Source organism: Centruroides sculpturatus, unplaced genomic scaffold, assembly GCF_000671375.1.
Source record: "Centruroides sculpturatus isolate CEXI.00-Female unplaced genomic scaffold, Cexi_2.0 scaffold847, whole genome shotgun sequence".
NCBI lineage: Eukaryota > Metazoa > Arthropoda > Arachnida > Scorpiones > Buthidae > Centruroides > Centruroides sculpturatus.
The window spans coordinates 86,513-108,994 of NW_019385094.1; the positions used below are offsets into that span (position 1 = coordinate 86,513).

General features: G+C 25.7%; 1 protein-coding gene across 5 annotated transcripts in view; it reads right to left on the minus strand.

Moving 5' to 3' along the window:
• Positions 1–22,482, minus strand: part of LOC111634600 (delta-sarcoglycan-like) — a 141,879-nt gene that overhangs the window by 60,720 nt on the left and 58,677 nt on the right. Inside the window, exons 1-2 of one of the 5 annotated variants that reach the window (XM_023379425.1) lie at positions 1,926–2,265; positions 1,808–1,853 (exon numbers count right to left, since the gene is read on the minus strand). The exons of 1 other annotated variant lie outside the window; for it this stretch is intronic. Coding sequence is in view for 1 of the 4 variants with exons in the window: in XM_023379423.1 (XP_023235191.1) it covers positions 1,926–1,929 (4 nt within the window). In the remaining 3 variants the exon portion in view is untranslated. Of the gene's footprint in view, positions 1–1,697; positions 1,716–1,807; positions 1,854–1,925; positions 2,266–11,285; positions 11,325–22,482 lie in introns of those variants that run through there. 3 more of the 5 variants (XM_023379424.1, XM_023379423.1, XM_023379426.1) reach the window with 3 other exon arrangements.

The window sequence follows — 22,482 nt, forward strand, 5'->3', positions numbered from 1 at the left end:
TATATATAAAAGAATTAAAGAAAATGATTTTATTCAATCGATAATAGTTAAAGGAATATTTAATTTTATTATTTATTAACTTAATTATAATTATCGAATTAAATTTATTTTAAAATTAATAATATTCAAATTATTATTTTTCATTTAATTTTTTTAAAAATGAAATGTACATTAAGCATTTTTTAGTGGAATAAAATGGAAATAATATATATATATTTTTTCAATTAGTATCTGTATACATCTGTTAAATGAAAGCTAAAACCTTGTAGTAGAAGTATACATAAGCAAAACATCCATCAGTATTAGTCAACAGTTTTGAAAGTATCAGATGACAAACGAAAATAAGAAAATTCGAAGTAATACAAAAATCTTTGAAGTAGCATTATATAAAGGTTGAATTTAGTTATGTTTTAAAAAGATTCATGAATAGATATTAAATTACTTAATATAAAATGAACGCAAAGAACTGTTATATATTTATGTTTTAAAAGTTTTACATAGTCGTTTCCAAATATAAAATGATAAAATACTTGTTTACAATTCCATAAAGTTAAATTAATCATTCCATTACAGGTGTATCTGTTGTAGATTTCGTCTTTAAAATTTTAAAATATTTTATATAGTATATTTTTTTAATCTAAGCGAGAATCCACGTAATATTTTTTGTTGGTTTCAAAAAAATATTTAATAAATTATTTTCTATGTCATAATATGTCTAACTCGTGTTAATTTAAAACACGACCTTACTTTTGTATTTTATGAGCTCTGAAGTTGTAAACAAAGCTATTTTATTTTCTAGAAACATAATAATTTCAACATTTTAGCAAAGTACCGGTAGGAACAGTTTTCGTAATAGTTATAGATGCTACACAATTTTAACGCATTAATTCTATCAAATTTAGAGTCACGTAGAAACGTGCCGCATTTTTATTATTGTAAACTGTAGGAAAATCCAATATAATGGCCCTAACTAATTTAAAAGAACGTTAAATGTAAATTAATATGATGGGCTTTACATAATGTTGATTAAAGAGAAAGAATAATAGTTTGAAATCGTTGGCAGTTCCGAAAATGTAACCGGACTCACGGCCTCGGTAAAACGTCATAGAAAACAAACACATACAAAGTCTGATAAACAGTTATGTTGTCTAACAGACCCTCAGCACCTAAACAACAACTCCCTTGTTCGCCGTTCATTCCAATTTATTTATTGATTTACCCAACTAAGTCTGTGAAGATTTTACTGATTAAATTTTTTTAATTGAAAATAATATGTATAAATATATATATATTTTTTTTCCTGCGTAATATATGTTAATTGTTTTAAATACATTAAGTACTACCATATTTATTTTATAGACATAAATAAATTTTCGCGAGTAAACAATTTTTTTTCCTAAGTAAATTAATCTACGTAAAAAAGTAATTTAAGTGATTATCTCGCACGAAAGTCATTTTATTAATGCAGTATTTAATTCATATTAAGTTCTACTTGCTATGTTAGTTTTATGTATTAAAATAATTCAATTTTAAAGATTATTTTTAAAAAATGCAAGGGAAAAAATGGAATTATTATTATTAATAATAAATAAATTTTATAATTATAATATGATAATAAATGCTTTAAGATAAAATACTTATCATAAAAAATAAAAATAATGATTTATTTTTGCTTACAAGTTTTATAAAATTCTCACCGTTGTCAGTTCTTAAGATAGCTTAACTGTGAATGTACACTACATTGTATTTGATGTTNAGAAAAAGTGCCATCGAAAAAAAATAAAAATAATGATTTATTTTTGCTTACAAGTTTTATAAAATTCTCACCGTTGTCAGTTCTTAAGATAGCTTAACTGTGAATGTACACTACATTGTATTTGATGTTATTCACATAAAGGAAACGATAAATATAAAAATTTACTCACTCATGCTGCCAAGATGGGAGAAGATATTAATGTTGAACAAAGAGAAAGAAACGCTTTAATGTGTTTGTAGTAGAGAAGAGCATAACCACAATGCGGAGGAGTAACAACTCCCATGCAACGTGTTTGATTTGAACACTGGGTGTCAACATGAGAACAAGCATGAGTAGAGTTACATCATCCAGAGGGCAGTGCAATTCGCTTTGATGTCACTACTCTGGCGCAACTGCCTTGCTGCCTTCACGCTTCCAACAGCGATTGAGTGTTTTTCAATATCTCAACCTGATCCTTCTTTTATTGCGAGATTCCCATTCATTTTATAAACAATAAACCACGGATTTCTATCCAATCAAATTTTCTTTACTTTAATAAAATTTATTGTAATTTATCGAAATTTCTATCTTCCTATTTTCAATAAAGATTAATCGATTAAATTTTTTAAAAAAAATTTATTATTTAAGAAATTATTAGTTTTTTAATTATATAAATTTGTCATCACGTTTCATTTAAAATTATTAGGTTCAGGTTTAATGTTATTTTTAAGTAACTAAACAAACATCTGAATGTTAAGTAAATAAATAAAAAAATTCGATTTCTTTAGCATTTTTCAAAAATAATTGCAGATTAAACGTAAAGATATTTTTATCGCAAAAATTTCGTAAACTAAACGCTTTTATCAGATACTTTCCGCCTCCTGCGCTATCTAACCTTTAACTATTCTCACGTAAGGAAAGCAGCTATAACGTGACCACTCAAATTGATATGAAAAGTCAGCAAACGATTCTATTTAAGTAGAAACCATCCAGTAAGAGTATTAGTTCGTCCACAAATCCCACTTTACTACAGCCGTTTGTAAGCGGCTGCAGTGTGGGTGATAAGGCAAATGAGTAGTTTTTAAGGTCGAACCGTTCTCGATAAACTTAACTTATAATGTTTATCGATAAGTAAGGTTTTTAAAACTGTCTTACATATAGGCGAATTAAGCGCAAGTTCTGTAAATTGCTTTGTGTTTACATAACCCTTTACGACTGCCACGTAACTTACAATAATGGAGAGAGTCAATTAGGTTAGTGCACTTCACTCGTCCACCACAATTCACTATTTCAAGTTTCCACTACAACTTTGGATTATGGTGATCCATCCAAGAACCGGAAGGTTACACACGTTTGAATTATGTGAATACACTGTGTATTTGCTAGTAATGTCGAGGAGTTACACGTAGTGATAATATAATCAATCCCCTTACGTCTTATCTTGTTCTGACATTAACGTTACGAATGAATTTATAGTCTTCCTATAAAATGACACAAAGTTAAAATGTTAGTTATGCTTTATAGACCTAAAAGATAGTGTTCAATAAATTGAATTCTGTGTTTTATGATGATATCGTGTTGAGATCTTGAGCTAATTTTAATTCCAAATTATCTTCTGATGTGCGTATAAAGAGTTAAATAAAAATTTTTATATTTTGCAACAAAGTTCTAAATCCCTTTCGACGTTATTTATAGTTTAAGAGTGAATATATTTTAATTATTTGCACTTTAAACATAAAAACACTGTAATTTATAAGCTTTTTTAATCTGCAACTTAAAGTATAGAAAGCTTAATTTAAATCACGAATAAATTAAAATTACTAACCAACACGAATATTTGGATACATTTAAGTTTTTAATCAATATTTTTTGAATTAAACTCGACAGATCTATGTGTAAATTGACGTAAGTAACCCGAAATGCTCTCAAAAATAATTATTGTGAAAGTTTGTAATCGGGTGTTTTTATTTAATATATTTTTATTTTTTATAGCTAAATTTTTTCGCAGTTTAATGGAAAAAATATGCAGTAAAGTTATTAAAAAGTAGATAAAGTAAATAACATTATATTATCAACTGGAATCTAAGTTTAATGGAAGTATTACTTCCATTAAACTTAGACCCAGGTCAAGTTTTATTACTTTAGGCCTAATAAAAAAAAGTGAAAAAATTCTTGGCATCATCATCAAGAAAAATGAAAAAATACCGAATGGAATTAAAAACGAGAGTAAAGTTTCTAGAACCACATATTTTATCCAATATAAGATTACAAAATATCAATTACCCGACAAAAATTAGCAATTAGATTACAATTTGCAACTTGTTTTAACTGTATGCAGAGAATGTAATCAAGCGGAACTTATGATTGATTAAGAGAAAAAAAATTAATCTATGATAAAATAGAGATAATTTAAATTACAATTTGATTATCACATTATTTTGAGCCAAGGGAAAGAACACAAGTCAATTTAATGTGCAATTTCGTCATCCTTGTAATCTGGAGAGACAAAAGAAATGGGACCGAGTTCAAACGAGAAAAGAGAGAATGCTTTTCAGTTTCCGTCGGACAAACATAGAGGAGAGGGGATTTTAAGAGACAAAAATTGACCCGACCAATTACTGTCTTTCGCTCGCTGTCTCTGCTCCATGAAATTAGACAAGGCGAAATGGAAATAAGTGAGAATTCTCATTACGCCGATCCACAAGGTCTTCCGTGTGAAGACTATTGGAAAATTAGTCCGCAAATTACACCAGGAACTATCACACGCTCCGACAGATCGCAGTTGCAAAGAAAAGAAGAAAGGTGAGAATTGGATGGAAGAGAGATTAAAAGGAACACTGCCGGTAAATTAAAGCCAAGTTGAAATAAAGTTCGAAATGGTTTCCAAATGTTCTCAAATTAAACTCAATGAATGTGTGAAGTTTTTCCTTAAAAATCAGTGAAGAACGTCAAATTTGTGAAAGAAATTATCGGAAAAAATAATTCTACATAAACTGTATACGTTAACGTAATCGAATTTTCAAAACAAGAAAAAAATTTGCACAAAAGTATTTAGATCTAATGAATCAAAGTATATTTTTACGTACTGAACATACTTTATAGTACTTATACATTATAACAATTGAAAAAATAATAGAAAGATTTCAATAACTTTTATTATTTTTTATAGTTAATTTTTAAAACATTCAAGAACCATTTTAAAAGATATCTTATATTAATTTCATAATTATAAATTATTGAAGAGCAATTAACAGTTTAATAATAGTTTTGTAATTTTTATAAGCTCTGATTTACACATATATAATCATTTAATAATATTTTACTAAGAAAATTTTATTTTAACTTTTTAATTTTTTTCTTTAAAACTTGTTGATAACTTATCTTTAATTGATAATGTGCTGTTGAAACAATAATGCTAGTTAGCTCTTCTTATGACAGGGGATATAAGAGAAGTGAAAGGAAAATGTTTTTCTCTAATAACTGCCCACAGTTACTCTAGCTATAGTCCTCCAGACTATATATAGTTTACCTTTCTCCCGAGAGACACTATGAACGGAACTTAACGACTAACCAATAAGAGGCAAGAGGTCGTAATCCTTTCTTGTTGTCTGCCAATTATCGTGAACAGAGTATGGACCAAAGAGAGAGACTAGGTTGATTGGTCCTCTTTTAATTACACTAGAAGATCGTGATGTTATTAGAACTCGTTGTATCTCCCACAGGAATGTGGAATTTACTATTTATTTATTTAGTCGTTGCATTTTTAGCCATTTCCAAACCTTCAGCATAAATTTTTTGGTTCTAAAACAGATTAGATTAAACATTTTCCCGTCGGCTATGTTTTTGCTCCCGTCTGTTCATAGCGTAAGATAAAAAAACGTTTAAACTTATTTTTCTTTTATATAAAGATTGCTAGAACGGTGCGAGTTTTGACACATTATTTAAAAGTTTAAAACACTCGAGGCACCTGTGGTAAGAAAAGGAAAAAATAGCTTGACAGTGTGTTAAACGTACAAAGACTAAATTCTTAACTTTAAATGATGACATGTAAAAATAAAAATCACTCCGAAACACACTATACATTATAATTTTATTTTTATTTTCGGAACTTATTAATGTTTTCCAACAATTTTTATCTTGAAAACACAACTTGTTTTAAAGATTAGAAATGGCAAGGGATTAATAAATTTCTTTGATGCTGTCACTAATAATTTCGACAGTAATATATCAATAGATAGGCGAGGAAATGCATTTCTAAAACTTCTCATTTAAACATAACATTTCCATTTGCATAGCTTTCAGTCATTTGACATCTATCCAATTAGCTACCGTGAAATTCTAATTGGTCGTACTCTAGCTTTCTCTTAACTATTTCAGCAGCATCTCTCATTAGCTGATATCTTATTTCACTAATAGCTGGTAAGTTATCATCCTTCCATAATGTGCCTGTTCTATACGAAGGAAGTAGAGAAGCGGGCGAGAAAGAGAGATTCGATTACTTAATCTACTGAAATTTTGATAATGATGTAAAGATACACAATCCTATACGAATTAAGCATAAGCTATCACATACTACCTTTCCATAAGGTAAAAATTAATAACATTTTTCATCATGAGACTGTGTTATAGTTATTCGGCTATCGTGTTATTTTTAGCTACTTCCATCTTATCCGAAAGTTAAGCTAAAGATATTCAAAATATTCGAAAAATGTACTCTCTGCAGAATTAATTTCTTGCTTCTCGGCAATTTTGAAATCAATATTGAATTTATTTTTAAAGAGGAAACATCTATCGTGTTTTAAATCCTTGAAAATTTTAAGAAGTATTAACAATTCAATTGCAGTTCTATCTTAAACGACAATGCACTCATTGATGCGAAAAAGGCCGCATTTAGAAAAACGAATGAAAATTGACAGGTCTAATTACCACTGTATGACTGTAGGGCTGCATAAATCCCATTATCTAACCCGCAGAGTTAAACACAGCAGTGCCATCGGACATCTAGATTAAATTAAAATATCTTGGAAAGTGACAAAGACTGCTCTAACTTTATTTAAAAATGGAAGGAAAAAAATTTATAGAAAGTGTACAAATATTTTTCTCCAAAAATTTTCTCATGGGATATTAAGAAGTATTAGCCTTAATTTTTTTAATATTGTGTATTATACAAAAAAGTTAAAAATTCATAAAAAATATCTATTGCTTTTAAGATTAAAAAAAAATTAATTTTATTACTAAATTGTCAATTTTGTTTTATTTAAATTGATTAGTTTTAAACAGGTTTTTTTGGTCTTGTGTTTTTGTTTTATTATTATTTTACTTTATGCGCAAGTACACTGCTGAATAAATTAAACTATTTTAACCTGCTTGTTCGAATGTAATACTTCGGAAATATAATGATTTTGTAGAAAATTTAGACATACACAACTACAAAAACTCTTTAGAAGGTCGTACTGTACATATGTAATTTTATATTTGCTATACGATCCTCTCTGTAAGGAAGAAATTAAATTCAAAATTATAATATAATTTCGATTTTTAAATTAATTCAGAAAATACTTTACTGAATAGATGCTGTATAATGTAAAATATTATATAATTAAAATAACTAAAATTAAACAATATCGTATTACCATGATTAATTAAAACAACTCGCAGTAAGTTTATATTACCTATATTTTTTTTACAATTATTTATAATTAATTTAATGTTTATAAATTAGCTTGTCTTTCACATTTATATGACAAAAACGAAAGATAATATATTTATCAAGCAAAATTGTGATCTCAAAACAATGTTATATTTCACTACTGTCTTCTAATAAATAAAAATTTCATCAATTACAATAAATAAAGGAGAAATAGTGGCTTAGTTTTTTTTAATTTTATATCTGACAGTCCGAATTAATTATGCTCTCTCGTAAATTAAAATCAGACGCACTAATAGGCAACATTGTTAGTTACTTTAATGCGTCTTTTATCATCCCATCATTTATTTTCATTCTCAGCAGGCGTCGAAATGCTCTCCACTTTTTCCCCTATTTTTATTTTTTATAATTTGATTGCTTTCGACTCACTAAATTAGTTTTCATTTCCGTAATTTTAACTACAAAATATTTATTTATTGATTTGCCATATAATTTACAGAACTAACTAAACAACCAGGTCACATTGGTATAGTGCTATAAATATCTCATTAGGGTTATGCTCAGTGTCAACATTGTCACCAGATCACCTCCGATTAAACTAACCAATCTGAATGTCTGCAAAGTGTCGAAACAATTACTAATTCAACTTACCTACTGTATCAAACTATTAGCTTTAGCAATTGTTATCTTCCTTTCATTAAATTAAACAGTAGAGATATAGCGGGAATTGTCAATCATCTACGATTTTAACGAGGTTCGAAATCCTTAAATATGTTTTACTTTTTTGAGAAATTAAACGAGTAGTTATGTAAATAGTAAACTGTTAATATTAAAGTTAAATAAATATAGTGAAAGCGATCTAAAAGAAGAAGAGAAATAGAAGAAAAATATTTTTACTTTAAGTGGAGATAGAGAGATAGATACATGAAGAGAATAGGGTAAGATAGAACATTTACATTTGGCGTGCAACCAGAAATTAATATTATCATTCTCGATATATACACGCTGATTATCATCGAGTTAATCATTTTACAGTAGTATTCTAAATGGAAATACGTTATCTGTTAAATCAAGCATAAAGTGATATATATATATATATATATATATATATATAGGATAAGANTAGATTTTACATAAGCTTTTAATACAAACATATTGACTTTAGTATGATTATTAATTGAATTTATGAATTTGAGTATCTATAAAATCATAAGTAATGCTGGTATTTAAGTTACTCGTATTCGAAATTTTTAAACTACAGATTAAAAACAAAAGCATTTTTCTAATCTCATATATAAAAATTATAAATTTACTTATAAAATCTTAGCAAAAATTAATAAATAAATAAATCTTTAAATTTTCTATGATTTTAATTAATTAATTAGATGATTGAAATCAAAAGATTTGAAAAAAATAAAAATATATCGATATATTTTATTGACAATTCTATTGCTGAATTTCTTCAAATATGTTAATATATTGTGTAATTATTGATAGAAAACATATCTAAGAATAAACTGTAGCGATTAGATAAGCTATTTCGTTGATGAAGCTAAAATAAATAACTGTAGATGAAGTATTAACTTCTTAAAAATGATCACTGGAACATTTTTAAATGAATTTAAAAATATTCCATTATTAATATCATATTATTAATTTAGATACTATTGTTAGCAAGCTAGGCTTTGCTTTTTTAATATGTACTCACCTAAGTCGTAGGACTTTCCTATGTCTGTCCATATCGCATGTTTTAGGCAAACATTCATATATATATATATATATATATAGGATAAAATGATCAAATAATTTTCGTAAAGAGAACAGAGGTTATAGATCATCCAAAACAACTGCAGAGATAATATATTCCTAGGAGAGATAAAATGTATTCTTGAAATTTTTCATTTAGATTTATTTTCTGTTTCTTTTCTCTAAAATTTCACTCTGGGTTTTCTTTCTCAAATATTTCTCTAGAAACATTACTAATTAAAATGAATAAAAATGATTTTAATCAGGTCTTAAAAATTGTTTTGGATTTTTAGAACAATAAGCGATGTTTATATTCATTAATGTTTTATATAGTAAACAAACATCTACTTATTTAATTAATCAATTAATACATTTACTTAATTTAAAAGTAAAAAAAATGATTACTAGCTAATAAGATTTTAATTTTATATAAAAAATTTATAAGATTATGCAAAATATTAAGATAAATGAAAAAGCTTAATATTTATAATAATTTGATATAAAAATATCAATTTAATCTTTTGCATAAACATTAGCGTTTCTGAGGAGAGATTATTTATGAAAATATCAAAGTATAAATTTTAATAATTAAAGATAAATTATATTTAAAATATCCGAAACTTTAGAAAATATAATTCCACCAACATGAATAACGAAAAGCGTTAAATTTGATAAAATTAAATTGAAAGGAATGCATTTACTTTTAAAAGTTGGCTAGAGAATGGATAGTTTGACAGAAAATTTTTATTAACATTGCAGTAAAATTTAAAGAAAGACTTTGTTCGGAGTTTTTGTGAATGCAACAAAGAATTTCGCAAGAATTCTTGTAGTGAAGATCAGAACTACTGAGAGAACAAGGTTTGTAATCTTCTTTCTTGTTTCCGTCAATCAACAGTAAGGACTCGTTGATGAAAATTTCACAAGCCATTCTTGTTGACAGTATAGTACACCCAGTAGCTGTAGTAGAATGTTTACTCAGACTTTTCCTTGTTTTCTCAGCCCTTCAGGAATCTAACGGAAACATCTAGCTGGGCACCGGACGAATGTGATGAAGGTCCTGTTGTGCGAGTGCAGCTAACGATACTATCTGTGTCAAGTCTAACAAGGTAGTGGCAAGATAAGAGAAAGAGGGTATAAAACTCAGAAACAGACGATACCTCGGGCAATAGCGACAATGGAGGTACTATATATGTGAGAGCCATTAACGTAAAGAATCTAAACCCTGGCTCGAAGCCACAATGATATGTAGGTGATGGAAAAGTTAGAAAGTCACCTTCTTTCATCGGACTATTTCTCCACTTGCACGAACAACAATGTATGTTGACGTCATTTACGGGTTCTTAAAGGAAGCTTCGTCCTATCTCGTTCAGAATGAAAGTAATGGCGGTCATTCTTGTCCTCTTTCGCACCAATGTTGCTTTACCGTATCCATTGTATGTAGGCCCGTATTGTAGCCTGAAGGTGTAGTTGTCGCGACATATCGAATAGCATAAATGACAACCTTGTTTTGGTTATCAGAACCATAGAAGAGTTAGTACTTGGGATAGCCCCAGGAACTTTAGTCGTTTCTTGTCGATTAATTCTGTTAACTCGTAATAACAGCCAACAATAAAGATACCAAGCTTGTGAAAAGAATGATACTTTCGATACACCGCAGGCTAAAAAAGTCTCCACTTTTATCTGGACGAGTTTGCTACGTTAAGAGTTTTCAATGAACTAAATTTGTAAGGCAGGCAGTAAAAAAATCTAGTTCATAATTTATTTGAAACAATTGTTTTTTTCATATTTTCTTAAATCTAAATAATTTATCATCAAATAGTAAATATTATTGTTATCTTAAATTTTTAAAATATAAATTATAAAAAAATTGTGAACAGTTAAACTTTTTCGTTAAAGCCTATTTAATTTATTAATAATTCTTTTAAATATCTACAAATGATTTCGTATTGAATTAATAATTTTAAAAATTATTTTTCATTCCGGAACATCAAGATTATTTCATATTAAATCAAACAAACTAAATTAAATTTCGAAATTTTGCATAATTTTAATTACATTGTTAAATTAAATTAAATACATAATTATTTCGTCATTTTAATCGAATTTTACGCGTTTCGTAGCGTAATTTTTTTTTTGTATCTAGAAAAATAAACTTACTCTCTTACTGAATTTCCAATTATTAAATTCAGAATTGATCTAGAAAAGAAAAATAAATTCATGATTAAAAATTACAATTGCTTGTGTAATAAATAAATTAAAAGCATAGTATAAAATAAAAGTGGTAAATATTTTAAATTAATTATTTAGTAGTAAAATATTGTTTTATATAAAATAAATTTAGTTGATGTAAGCATCAATTTTCAACAGTAAAGAATAACAAAATGATATTAAATCCATTTGAGATTAGAATATGAATAAATTACTCTAAAAACAATATAACTTTATATATCGTCGAGATTTTTGTATATTCTACATTTATTTATTTATTTTAAAGAAGCAAATTCAAGTTAAGTCTAATATATAGTTTACATACGAATTTCAATAGTCGCAAACAGAACCGCCGAGAGAGAGAGAGAGATGAGTATAAATTACCCTAGACCCAGAGGGATTCGAGGACTCATAAAAAAATAAATTACCATAACATTTACAAATTTCATTTATTTTTTATATTTTTGAGAAGTTTTAAATAAAATAAACCTCGTTGTTTTTAGCTAAATATAAAAAAATTAATAGTGTTTAATCGGAAAAGATCACAGTAAAATGCAAACTATACCTGATTGAATATAGTCTACCTGTAAACTTGATTGCAAAAGTAAAAATTTAGAACATTCAAATTAAAAAAAAGAAATATCCAAAAGAGATTTAAAGGAATATCTACGATTTATAAAATACGATTACCTGTACTTTAGATCATAATTATAGGATATTTAAATAATATTAAATCAATTTTATCATTATTTACATTCATGAAAATAATATTTATATATCATCTTATACAGAGATAAAAATATATTTGTTCTGCATTAATAAGTTTTAACAGAAATAGAGATTTTTTTTTAATCAGTAGAAAGAAATCATTCGAATATTTTTATCTTCGAACTTTTTCCATTTCGAATCGCCTTAACTCAATAAACTAAGAATTAGAAATGCAAAATCTTCAAATTTACATTTTTAAAGTAAATGTTTTTCAAAGAAACAATAAAATAAGTGATAAAATTTGAGAGCATGTTATCGATATTATTCGACAAAAATCTGTAATTCTTTTTTCTTTAGAAAATATTCAAATAGATTTATTTCTGAATCAAAACATAATTTTTAACAGCCACTATTATTGATGGCATAAAGCGTAAGTATAATTTTATGGAATATCTAATCTATGAGAAGAATTACAAAGAAGCAGGGAGTAAAAATAGGAACGGGGAAGAAACAAAACAAGTACTCCATTTATAAAAACAAAATCTTTCGATTTTCCCAGTAAAATAATGAATTTTAACAAAGGGAGATGAAATTATCCAAAAGATAAGAAAAGAAAAAGCACAGAGACTTAGCAAAATTTAATAATTTTGATGATATATAAACATTAATTTTGATTCTTTCGTGGTCTTACCTCTTAAATTACACATATGCAACAACGATATATATTTCAAAACAATTAATCTAAATAAATTATATTAATTATTTTGCGTATTTTAAAATACATGTCATACAATTTTAAATCAGTCATAATTGAGATAGTAAGACATTATTATTAGATTATCTACATGAATAGACATATTAAACGAATTCCTAAAAAAGTTTATTAGAATGAACTCTATTAGTGATATGGAATTGAAGAAATAGGAATAATTTCCGAGAAACTTATCTTCTTTGACAGTTCGACAAATTTCAATTAATTTTCTTCTTTGTCTTCATTTGATGTGTCTTCAACATTCATTATATCATAAATTGTAGTTGAAGAAACTTAGTGATTTCTACCTTCTATTGATATATATACAAATTTATAAAAAGTATTAATCTAATTTTTTTTCTCCTCAGTATCGAATTTATTATAAAAGGACTTAAGTAATTTATTGAAATTATAACTGGAATTTTATTAAGGATTTTAAATAAAAATCTCATAAGTACGACTTCAAATAACCTATAATTAATTATCTACTTTCATTAAATACAAATTTTCTTTTGTATCGATAAAAGTTATAAAAAAATTAATTGTGTAAAAGTTCTTATTTTATTACTATTTATTTTTGCTAAACTGCTTCCGAAATCATATAAAAAATATATAAAAAAATAGCTTTTCTAACTGTCAATTTTTTTTATCAGAATTTTACTTCATTTTATATAGTTTATAATTTTGTTTCTAACTACATTTTAAAAAAGTGTTTGAGGTATTTTATCAAAATACAATTCTAGGCACATTTCTAGAAAGTTTGATGAGAAAATTTTCTGCTTTTGGGTTCTTGGATAAATGCCAAAGGCTTCTTCCTTCGTTAAAAACAAACGAATCTGCCATTCGCATGATCTATGCAGATCTGCAATTTTATTTACTATTTCTATCCAATATTCGAGAAAAACTTTTACATTAATTTAAATAAAATACGACAATTTTTTAAAATATAATTTTAATGAATATTATTAAATACGGTTTCATGTAATATTAAAATATGTTCGATATAATAGTAATCGTTTACCCTCTTAAATTATTTTTTTTCCGTTTATCCATTGAATCTAAAGACAGGAATTAAATGATTAGATAAGAATTGTTAGCGATAAGAAATGTAATAAGATTGATTAACAAGATTTCCGAAACAGATTAATGTGTAATACAAGATAATCACTTTTGATAAAAACATTTTAGAAAGGATCGAAATCATACGAGAAGAATTATTCTAATTTTTAAAGCATGAATACACTCGAACCATCTTTACTTATACAAGAAATAATTGCATAATATGCGCTTTCTTTGTATAAAATTAATAATTTTTCGAATTTAATTAAGTAAAATGAATAGTTTAATTTTAATTTTTGTGAATTTAAAATCGATATTGGCAGGAGCCAAGTATTTTGCCTTCGAGATATGAAAATATCAAGTTGTTTTAAAACCCATTGATAATTGATTAGATTTTATAATCGTCAGCAAATTTAGAATATACTTTAGATAGATAGATAGATATTTTTTTTTACATTTAATTTAAGGTAAGAAGTTATAATAAAAGTACGAATTTCGTTTGATACTAAGCTAAATAAATTATAAATACGTTAGATTTGGCAGCTATTCAAAACTTGCAGTTGGCCAGCATCTCATTGCTCTTTCATGCTGTACAGGTTTTTCTTCATTGTAATTCAGTAGTAGAATAAAATTCTTTTTTCTTTCTTTTTTTATAAGTAGAATACTAAACTGGATTGTTTTGTAAAATGAATGTTTTGATGATTCATGCAAAATAATTTCTGTATGCACGTAAATCAAGCAACTTATTCGCCTTATCATAAATGTGTATTTTTAAATCAATAAAGAACATTACTATTATTATTATTATTATTATTTTATCTTTTACTGTATAAAAGCGTTAATCATTATTATTATTTACTCGGATAAAAATACAACTTTTCAGCTTAAAAATAACAAACGAATTGCCTCAAAAATTAAGTTTTAAAAAAGTATATTTCTTAAAAATTAAAACGTTTTATTTTTAGATTGGTTTTGTCGGCTCGTTTAATAATTTAATATATGTAAACTGCAAAAAATAAAAAAAAAGTATATTTACATAAAGGAAGTAATATTTATCATGTTAACATAGTAGTTACTCTTTCAGTTTTTGGAATCAGATTTCATCTAACAAGTTTGAAAGATGTATAATTAAATATATTTGTTGTTATTTTTGTACATATTTATTAATATAATAAGTAAATTTTATGAAATTTTAAGATATTAAAACAATTAAAAATTTATTTTATTTTTATAAAATTGAACTCAATCGAAACAATTTCTTTTAATTACAATTCAGTTTATCATCGAGATGAAAATTTAATTTAATTAATTAAATTATATCTCATTTATCAGAATATCATTAATTTATAACATTATCCATGAATATGAATCTAATTTTAAGATTAGATTATATTAAGCATTCCTTATGTATTGCCATATACCAATATTCATTCATTTGGATCTAAGTCTAGACATAAAAAATGTGCTTTTAATAATTTTTCACTGACTTATAAAATTTTACTGTTTTTTTTTTCAAATTCGTACCAATATAAGCCTAGAAAATAATTAATTATGAATTTTATTATGCAGTAAAAACCTGTTCAAAACGGAACCTGAATAAAAAAGAAATCTACTTAAATGGAAAAAAATTCTACAAAACTGTTAAAAAAAACCTGTTCAAAATGGAAATCTGTTAATCCGGAAATATATTCAGTACAGTACAATTCCGGTTTACACAGGTTTTATTATAATTTAATATTATTTTGTGATCGGTTATAATCTTCTTTTATTCATTTTTTTTCATTTAAAATTGGCCTTTTTAAAATATTTTTACGCTGTTTCTACATAAACTTTATAAAAATAAAATAAAATTACGTCTTTCTCTTACTTTTTTAATGATATAAAAAGTTTTATTTTTAAAAAAATACACATTTTAATGAATTTTAATTATCAAATCTAATAATTAAAGAAAATAAGTAGCTTCTATTTATAATTCTAATTAAATAATAAATTAATTTGAAAATATTGATAAAAAATCAATTAAAATTAATTCTTGTTTAACTCGAGATTAAAATTGAATTTAAAAATGATAGTAAATTTTTTTTATTTAAAAAAATTATATGTTTTTTTCGACAATTTACATCAAATTTATTTACTTAATACGAATATTTGTTTTGAAGGAATACTTTAAAATACTTCTGTTTCAAACTCTTTAATCAAATTAATTATAATAATATGGAATGAAATTTAAATTTTATTGTATTGTTTTCGAATCAATAAATGAATTTGTATTTTCTCATTTAATTTAACACAGCTCTAAGTTTTGATAGAATTATTTTTAATAATATTTTTAGTTAATTTTCGTATTGATTATTTGAAAAATTTATACGTTTCCTTTCATCTTCACATATCTTATAAAGAGAGAGTAAACATTACCAATACTCTAATTAATATAAATAATGCTATAAATATAGCGTTAGTTTGAAGATTTTAAATTAGTCAAATAGGAAGAAAATCAATAGAAAAGTAAACGGAACATAAAGTAAAACTTGAAAATATATTTGTTTAATTATAAAATAAAAATCCTAATTTTATTCTATAATTTATTTTAGTTTTTACTCTTGAAAAATTTTATTTTTCTTCTGTGATAGAATTTCAAAGGAGGAGTTACTTAAAAGCGAAGTAAATACTACTCAGGGCCCACTGCTGAGGTTCCGAAATTTTTCTTCAAAATTTATAACTATTTTTTAAACTTGTATACTTTTTATTAAGTAGCTGTAAATAGAAAATAATAATTTGTAAACAGACATACGTACAGTACAGTGCATATATTCCGTTTACGTATTGTATTTTGTACATAACGTACAGAAAAATCAATAGTTTAACTGGTTAAATAAATTAATAAAAAATATACAAATTTAAACAGTTTTAAAATCTAAAATACTTGATCTACCTGTGAATTATTTTATGAAATTATCTTAAATATTTTACGAAACTTTTTGATATCATATTTATAATAATAATAATTATTATCACTATTAATGTAAAAATGTCTTTTCTCTTGTAACAGGATGAAAAAAAAATTATAACTAAAGGTTTTTCAACCAAACATAACGAGATTCTCCAAAATTGTTCCGCTTAAGGCTCATAGACTCCAAATTCGCCACTGGACAAGTTGAGATGAGATGTTCACGAAAATAACTACCCAATATAAGAACCAAGTAGTCTATCTATGTTCTTAGGCATTTATCTAATTATTAATAAATTATTTTTAATGTGAATTTGTAAACATTTTTATTCAAACATTCTTATTTTCTGGAAAATAATGTGTTTGATTTCTGTATTACTTGTTTTTAGTTCTATCTAAAAGTATATTTTACTCGAATTAGCTGAACGTAATTTCTCTTGAATGTTATTAATTAAAAGTAAGCTTCTTTAAATAGATTTTTCAACTTAAAATTATTTCAGTTTATATCGCTTATAATTAATTAAAATATAGATGTTTTGTTTTCCGAAACTAAATATATTTCTTTGTCTTTTTTTACAGTAATAAATAATCTAGATAAAAATCTATAGGCCTATAAGAGATGGTATAAACTTAAAAAATACCTATAAGTTACTAATAAATCAAACTTCTAAAACTTTAATGAAAAAGTAACATTCTGAATTAAAGGCAATTTTTTTGTTCTTTATCCGTAGATCAAATTAAATCTAAGGTTTATTTCTTAACAAATTGAAGAAGACTTTTCCCTTCCGTAATACTAAGACGAAGAAAATGAAAGCAACTCATTGGAACAGTTCTCGATTATCTCTGTTTGAGAGAATCGAAACGATATTTGACGGGGTTATTATCAGAATAAGGGACAGAACAATGTAGCGTGTAATTGTCTTGCTTTTGACATGCCGGATATCTGAAATCTCTCCCTATTACTTGTCAGAATGAATCAGCTAACTACTGTTTCGCACGTCAACAAGTTGTTTTACGCATTTAAACTATGCAATATCATATCTAATAGGCAAAGCATACCTTGATCAAATTTTAATTATTGTCTAAAATCCATTACAATGATACATTCTAAGGATATCTATCAATAATAAATTGTTTATTTTACACTTAAATTTTGATTTTTAAGTGTTTTGTATAATGTTTAAGGTTTAATTAATACGGGAATAAAAATCTGTTAAGTTATTGTATTTTCATTTTAAAAGAAATATTTTATAAATTGTCAATGTTTATTTTTTAGAAACTATTTGTAAATTTAGCTGTTGATATATTTTAATTTTTTAAAAATATTCTATGCTTATAAATAAGATTATAATTATTTTATCAACGCAAGTAGCAGTAAATTCAAACGAAACAAGAAAGTAATGAAAGATAAAGTGTTGTACAAAAGAGAAAATATTTTATTTATTCCTTTCGAGCAAACCTATTGTTAATCATGATTTCAATTTCCATTCTGATGCAATTTAAAAACTAAATAGTTAATTAGAAAGAGAAAATATATTTTCATTTCCTTTATTAGCGAATTAATATCACAAATTCATTCCATTTGGATAGAAGTAATGATTTTATGTTGATGGAATTATTTCCACCAGATTCGCATATTAGATGATATGGATTCTTAAATTAGATTAAATAAATGGAGAGTTAACACAGTCGATATCTTAAATAAAATTCTGGGATTAATTATAATTGAATATATAACATAAACGAACAAAATATTTTAAATTTAAAATATTATTTTTTGTAATTTCACTTTATAAAAATATATAAACAGATATATTTAATTTAAATTATAATGTTTTAAATTGAAATTGTGTGTATAATATAATCTATTGAGAATTAAAAGACATCGATAATAAATTTTTTTTAATAATAATAATACCTTACTTGATTATAATTATTATATTCTTAAAGCAATAATATTCAATTTTTCGAACGATCTTTATGGAATTTAACTTTACTATTATATTTTTGAAAACATATTGAATCAATTTATATTCGGTTATAGAGAAGCGCAATAATATCCCAGCTTTTGATTCACCTTTCTTCTTTTTTTTTCTTCCTCTACAAAATTTTCTTGCAAATATGTAGCCAGTGTACTCGAAATTGAATGGCTATTGCTCCTATATATGCCAAGAATTTCTTCTAGAAATATTATTTCTGGGAGAGACTGCAATGTGAACTTGAGTTTATTCTTTTTTCATTTTATTATTATTTTTATTTTACCCGATTATATTAAGTTTTATATTTGAATTTTATCAGTAATTTATTTACTTTTATTTTTAATAAATTCTTTTTTAATTTAAGTGTAAGAACTCAAACATTTTTTTAAATAAAAATTAATAAAATCGATAAACGAATGTTTCCTTGATTATCATAAATTCTTTCTTTTTTTAATTAATTTAAAAACTAAATTAAGATCAATACTTTTGCTTTGTTTGACGTGTATATTATTCATTTTTAATCAATTAAATGAAATAAAATTTCAAATATGAAGCTGCAAATATGAAAGTTCGGTAGAAAGTTACACTATATTTGTATATCAGAGCGTAGTGTATATACTTCATAAAAAATATCATTCTACAGCTTGGAAATTCATGTGGAAAGATATCCACCTTCTAAAGAAAACTTCAGGTACTTTCACAAGTCTAGGAAAAGCCTTTAGGATACGTCAACTATCTCTTGCTGCGATTCCTTACTTTTTCCTTTCGTTTAGATCGTTAAGTCTGATATGCTTTAAAAACTATATATATGTGTGCAATTTGTAGAAAATAACTACACAGTTTTTATATAAATATGTTAAATATAATTCAATTGCATGAAAGTGATAAATTCAATAATAAATCTTTTATTATATTTTTAAAATATTACAAAGAAATATTTTCAAATTAACAATAAAAACGAATTTTAAACATGTTATTTTCGAATTTGTTAATCCTAAAATATAATTACTAGAATTTTAGAAAGTTCCTTCACGAAACCATATTAGAGTTTTGTAAAATTATTAGAGTTTGTAAATTGTCTAAAGTTAGATGTTCTTTAGAGAGAACAAAGAATAGCAATTAAACGATGTAATGTTTCAAAGAGGAAAAAATATATAACGGTTTCTTTCATTAACAGAATGAAATAAATAATTTTTTTCTTAGTTATGATCCATATACATGCAGATTCGTTACTGTTCTTCATATAACAGGTGCTGAATTAAGGTAAACATCGAACTATTTCTGGCATGTTTATCATAGGGCAGTGTCAGAGAAAAGACATTAACACACAAAAGCTTACTGTACTCTGAATAGGTCGTGCACTCACATCTGATAAATGCGTGGATGGTGTCAGCATCAATCTCTCGACTGCTTTTCTAAACTTGTAATGGCTGCTCTATCTCGATAATTAAACACGCTCTAGACTAAAAAATATGCCATCGGCGAAGAAATAGCTTACGGCCATTAGGTAGGTCCAACGTTTTCGGTTTCCTCTTTTCTAAGTTGAAGGAGGATGTAAGAAATTAACGTGGCTTATCTTCAGCATTAGTTTTGCTGTCCAGGGAATCTAAGTAAATGAAGTAGACCGTTAACTGCCCGTAACTGTCAGCTACAAAGACAGTAGAAAAGAGAGTAGCAATTTAATAGTTTAGTAACCAAATTTATTAGTAAATTTAGTTTTGTTTCCAAATTTAAATTTTTTAACGTTAATTATCGATCGAGATTTCTTAATATATCGAATACCGAATACAATTTTATTACTATTCATAAATACAATAAAGTGATATTCTTATCGGGTATTTCAATCTGAAACGTCTTTTATGTAGTCGATAAAAGTTGGCTATACACGAATATTAAGCTTATCATATTCTTGCTATGCATCACTCAACATTTTCAAAACTTACAAAATACTATCTAACGTTCTGAAGTTGATCCTGTTATCACATAATAAATTTTTAGAAATGTGCCTACAGTCACGAGAGCTTTCACGCTCATCGTGATAGAATTACGCTCTTTTGGAAATTCTTCGTGACAACTGGAAAGATGTATGAAGCCATGTTTGCCGCTTGCGAATCCTTGAATGCTTTTCCTCCAAATCTCAAATCACCACGTACTCTTCTGTATCAAAGACTTTTCTGATGACAGAATCTGAGTTTCTAGGTTATTTAAAGCAGAATTGTCTCCAACTGTTTAGAAGCATGCATTTTGCCTTGATTCAAATGTAAATCCACTATTGAGTACATCACACTCTACTGATCTTGTGACACTTTTACTGTCCGATTTATGCAAACTAATGTGCCCGGCTACAAGATATAAATATTCTTCCTTCACATAAAAGACAGGAGGTAAACAGGAAATGATGTGGAGGAAAATATAAAGAAGATAAAATCTATGCATAATTATAATATCTTCTATTCTTTGCATAATAGTGTAATTAATTATATTTATAAATATAATATTAACACATTCTGTCTTTTAGAAAACGATATATTATTAGTTTATTTATACGAAAATTGAAAAAAATAAACCTGAATCGAATGTTTCAAAAGAGTAAATTTTTCAGTAAAAATATAAAAAATAAAATGAAAATAACTCAATAATATTCACCGTCTGGCAAGAATTCGATTTTTTCTTTAAATTTGTAATTAGGAGAACCGAATCTTCTTAGAAATCTTTATAAAGGCTGATGCCAAGGTCAGTCGAACATGGAAACCACATTAGCAATTCCTTACTGAAAATAGTATCAACTGTTAATTTCGTTTAAGTCTGTGATCATTATTCTATATCTCTATAATGGGAATTCCATCAGATATCTTTTATTAGAAACCGAAATGATACATCTGCTTGTAATTATATTCTTTATATTATCACATTCTCATCTCTTTCATCCACAAATAAAAACAGGTAAAAATAGAATTTAAACTTTCTTTTCTGCTATAGAAAACAGGCTTATTATTTTATCTTGAAATTAAAATATAATAATAATTATTATATTCATTATTTTTGCTTTTTAAAAGATAATTAAGAAGTGTTTAAATTATTAAGTAAATCCAAATTTTTAATATGGATTAACCGACTTAAATGTAATGAAAATATCACAAGAAGGAAAGTAATTTTAGTAAACACTTTTAAAAGAGATTAAAGTTACAAACTCTTATCCTTAAATCATTATTTAAAATATCGAGTATACAGTATTGTGACGTCAATGCTAAGGTAAACACTAAAGATCGAAATAAGTTCAGAAAAATTTATGCTTTTAATTTTCAAATGTGTTACGTTTTTTCTTCTGTCATTTTCTTCTTAGTTTTAGGTAATTGTTAGCCATTTATTGACCTATTATTATTTTTATTTTTTTGCGGTAGAAAATAGTAATTTTATTCATAATTTCTCTTTCTGAAAGCAATTGGATTATTGGAAAATGAATAATGAGATCTCAAAATGTTAGAGGAGAGACTGTTAAATAACAACTGCGCATTGCAATGACGCATTTTCTTATCTAACTTTATCGGCTCATCCGAAGATAACTTTTGACAGTTACTGCGAAATATGGGGCCAAAGATGAGACGTTCTTCAAAACTGAATTTTCAAAAATATCTTTCATAGAGTAGAATCGATCAACCTTTTCATTTTCATTATTATCTAGATCGCTTCAAAAACTCTAAA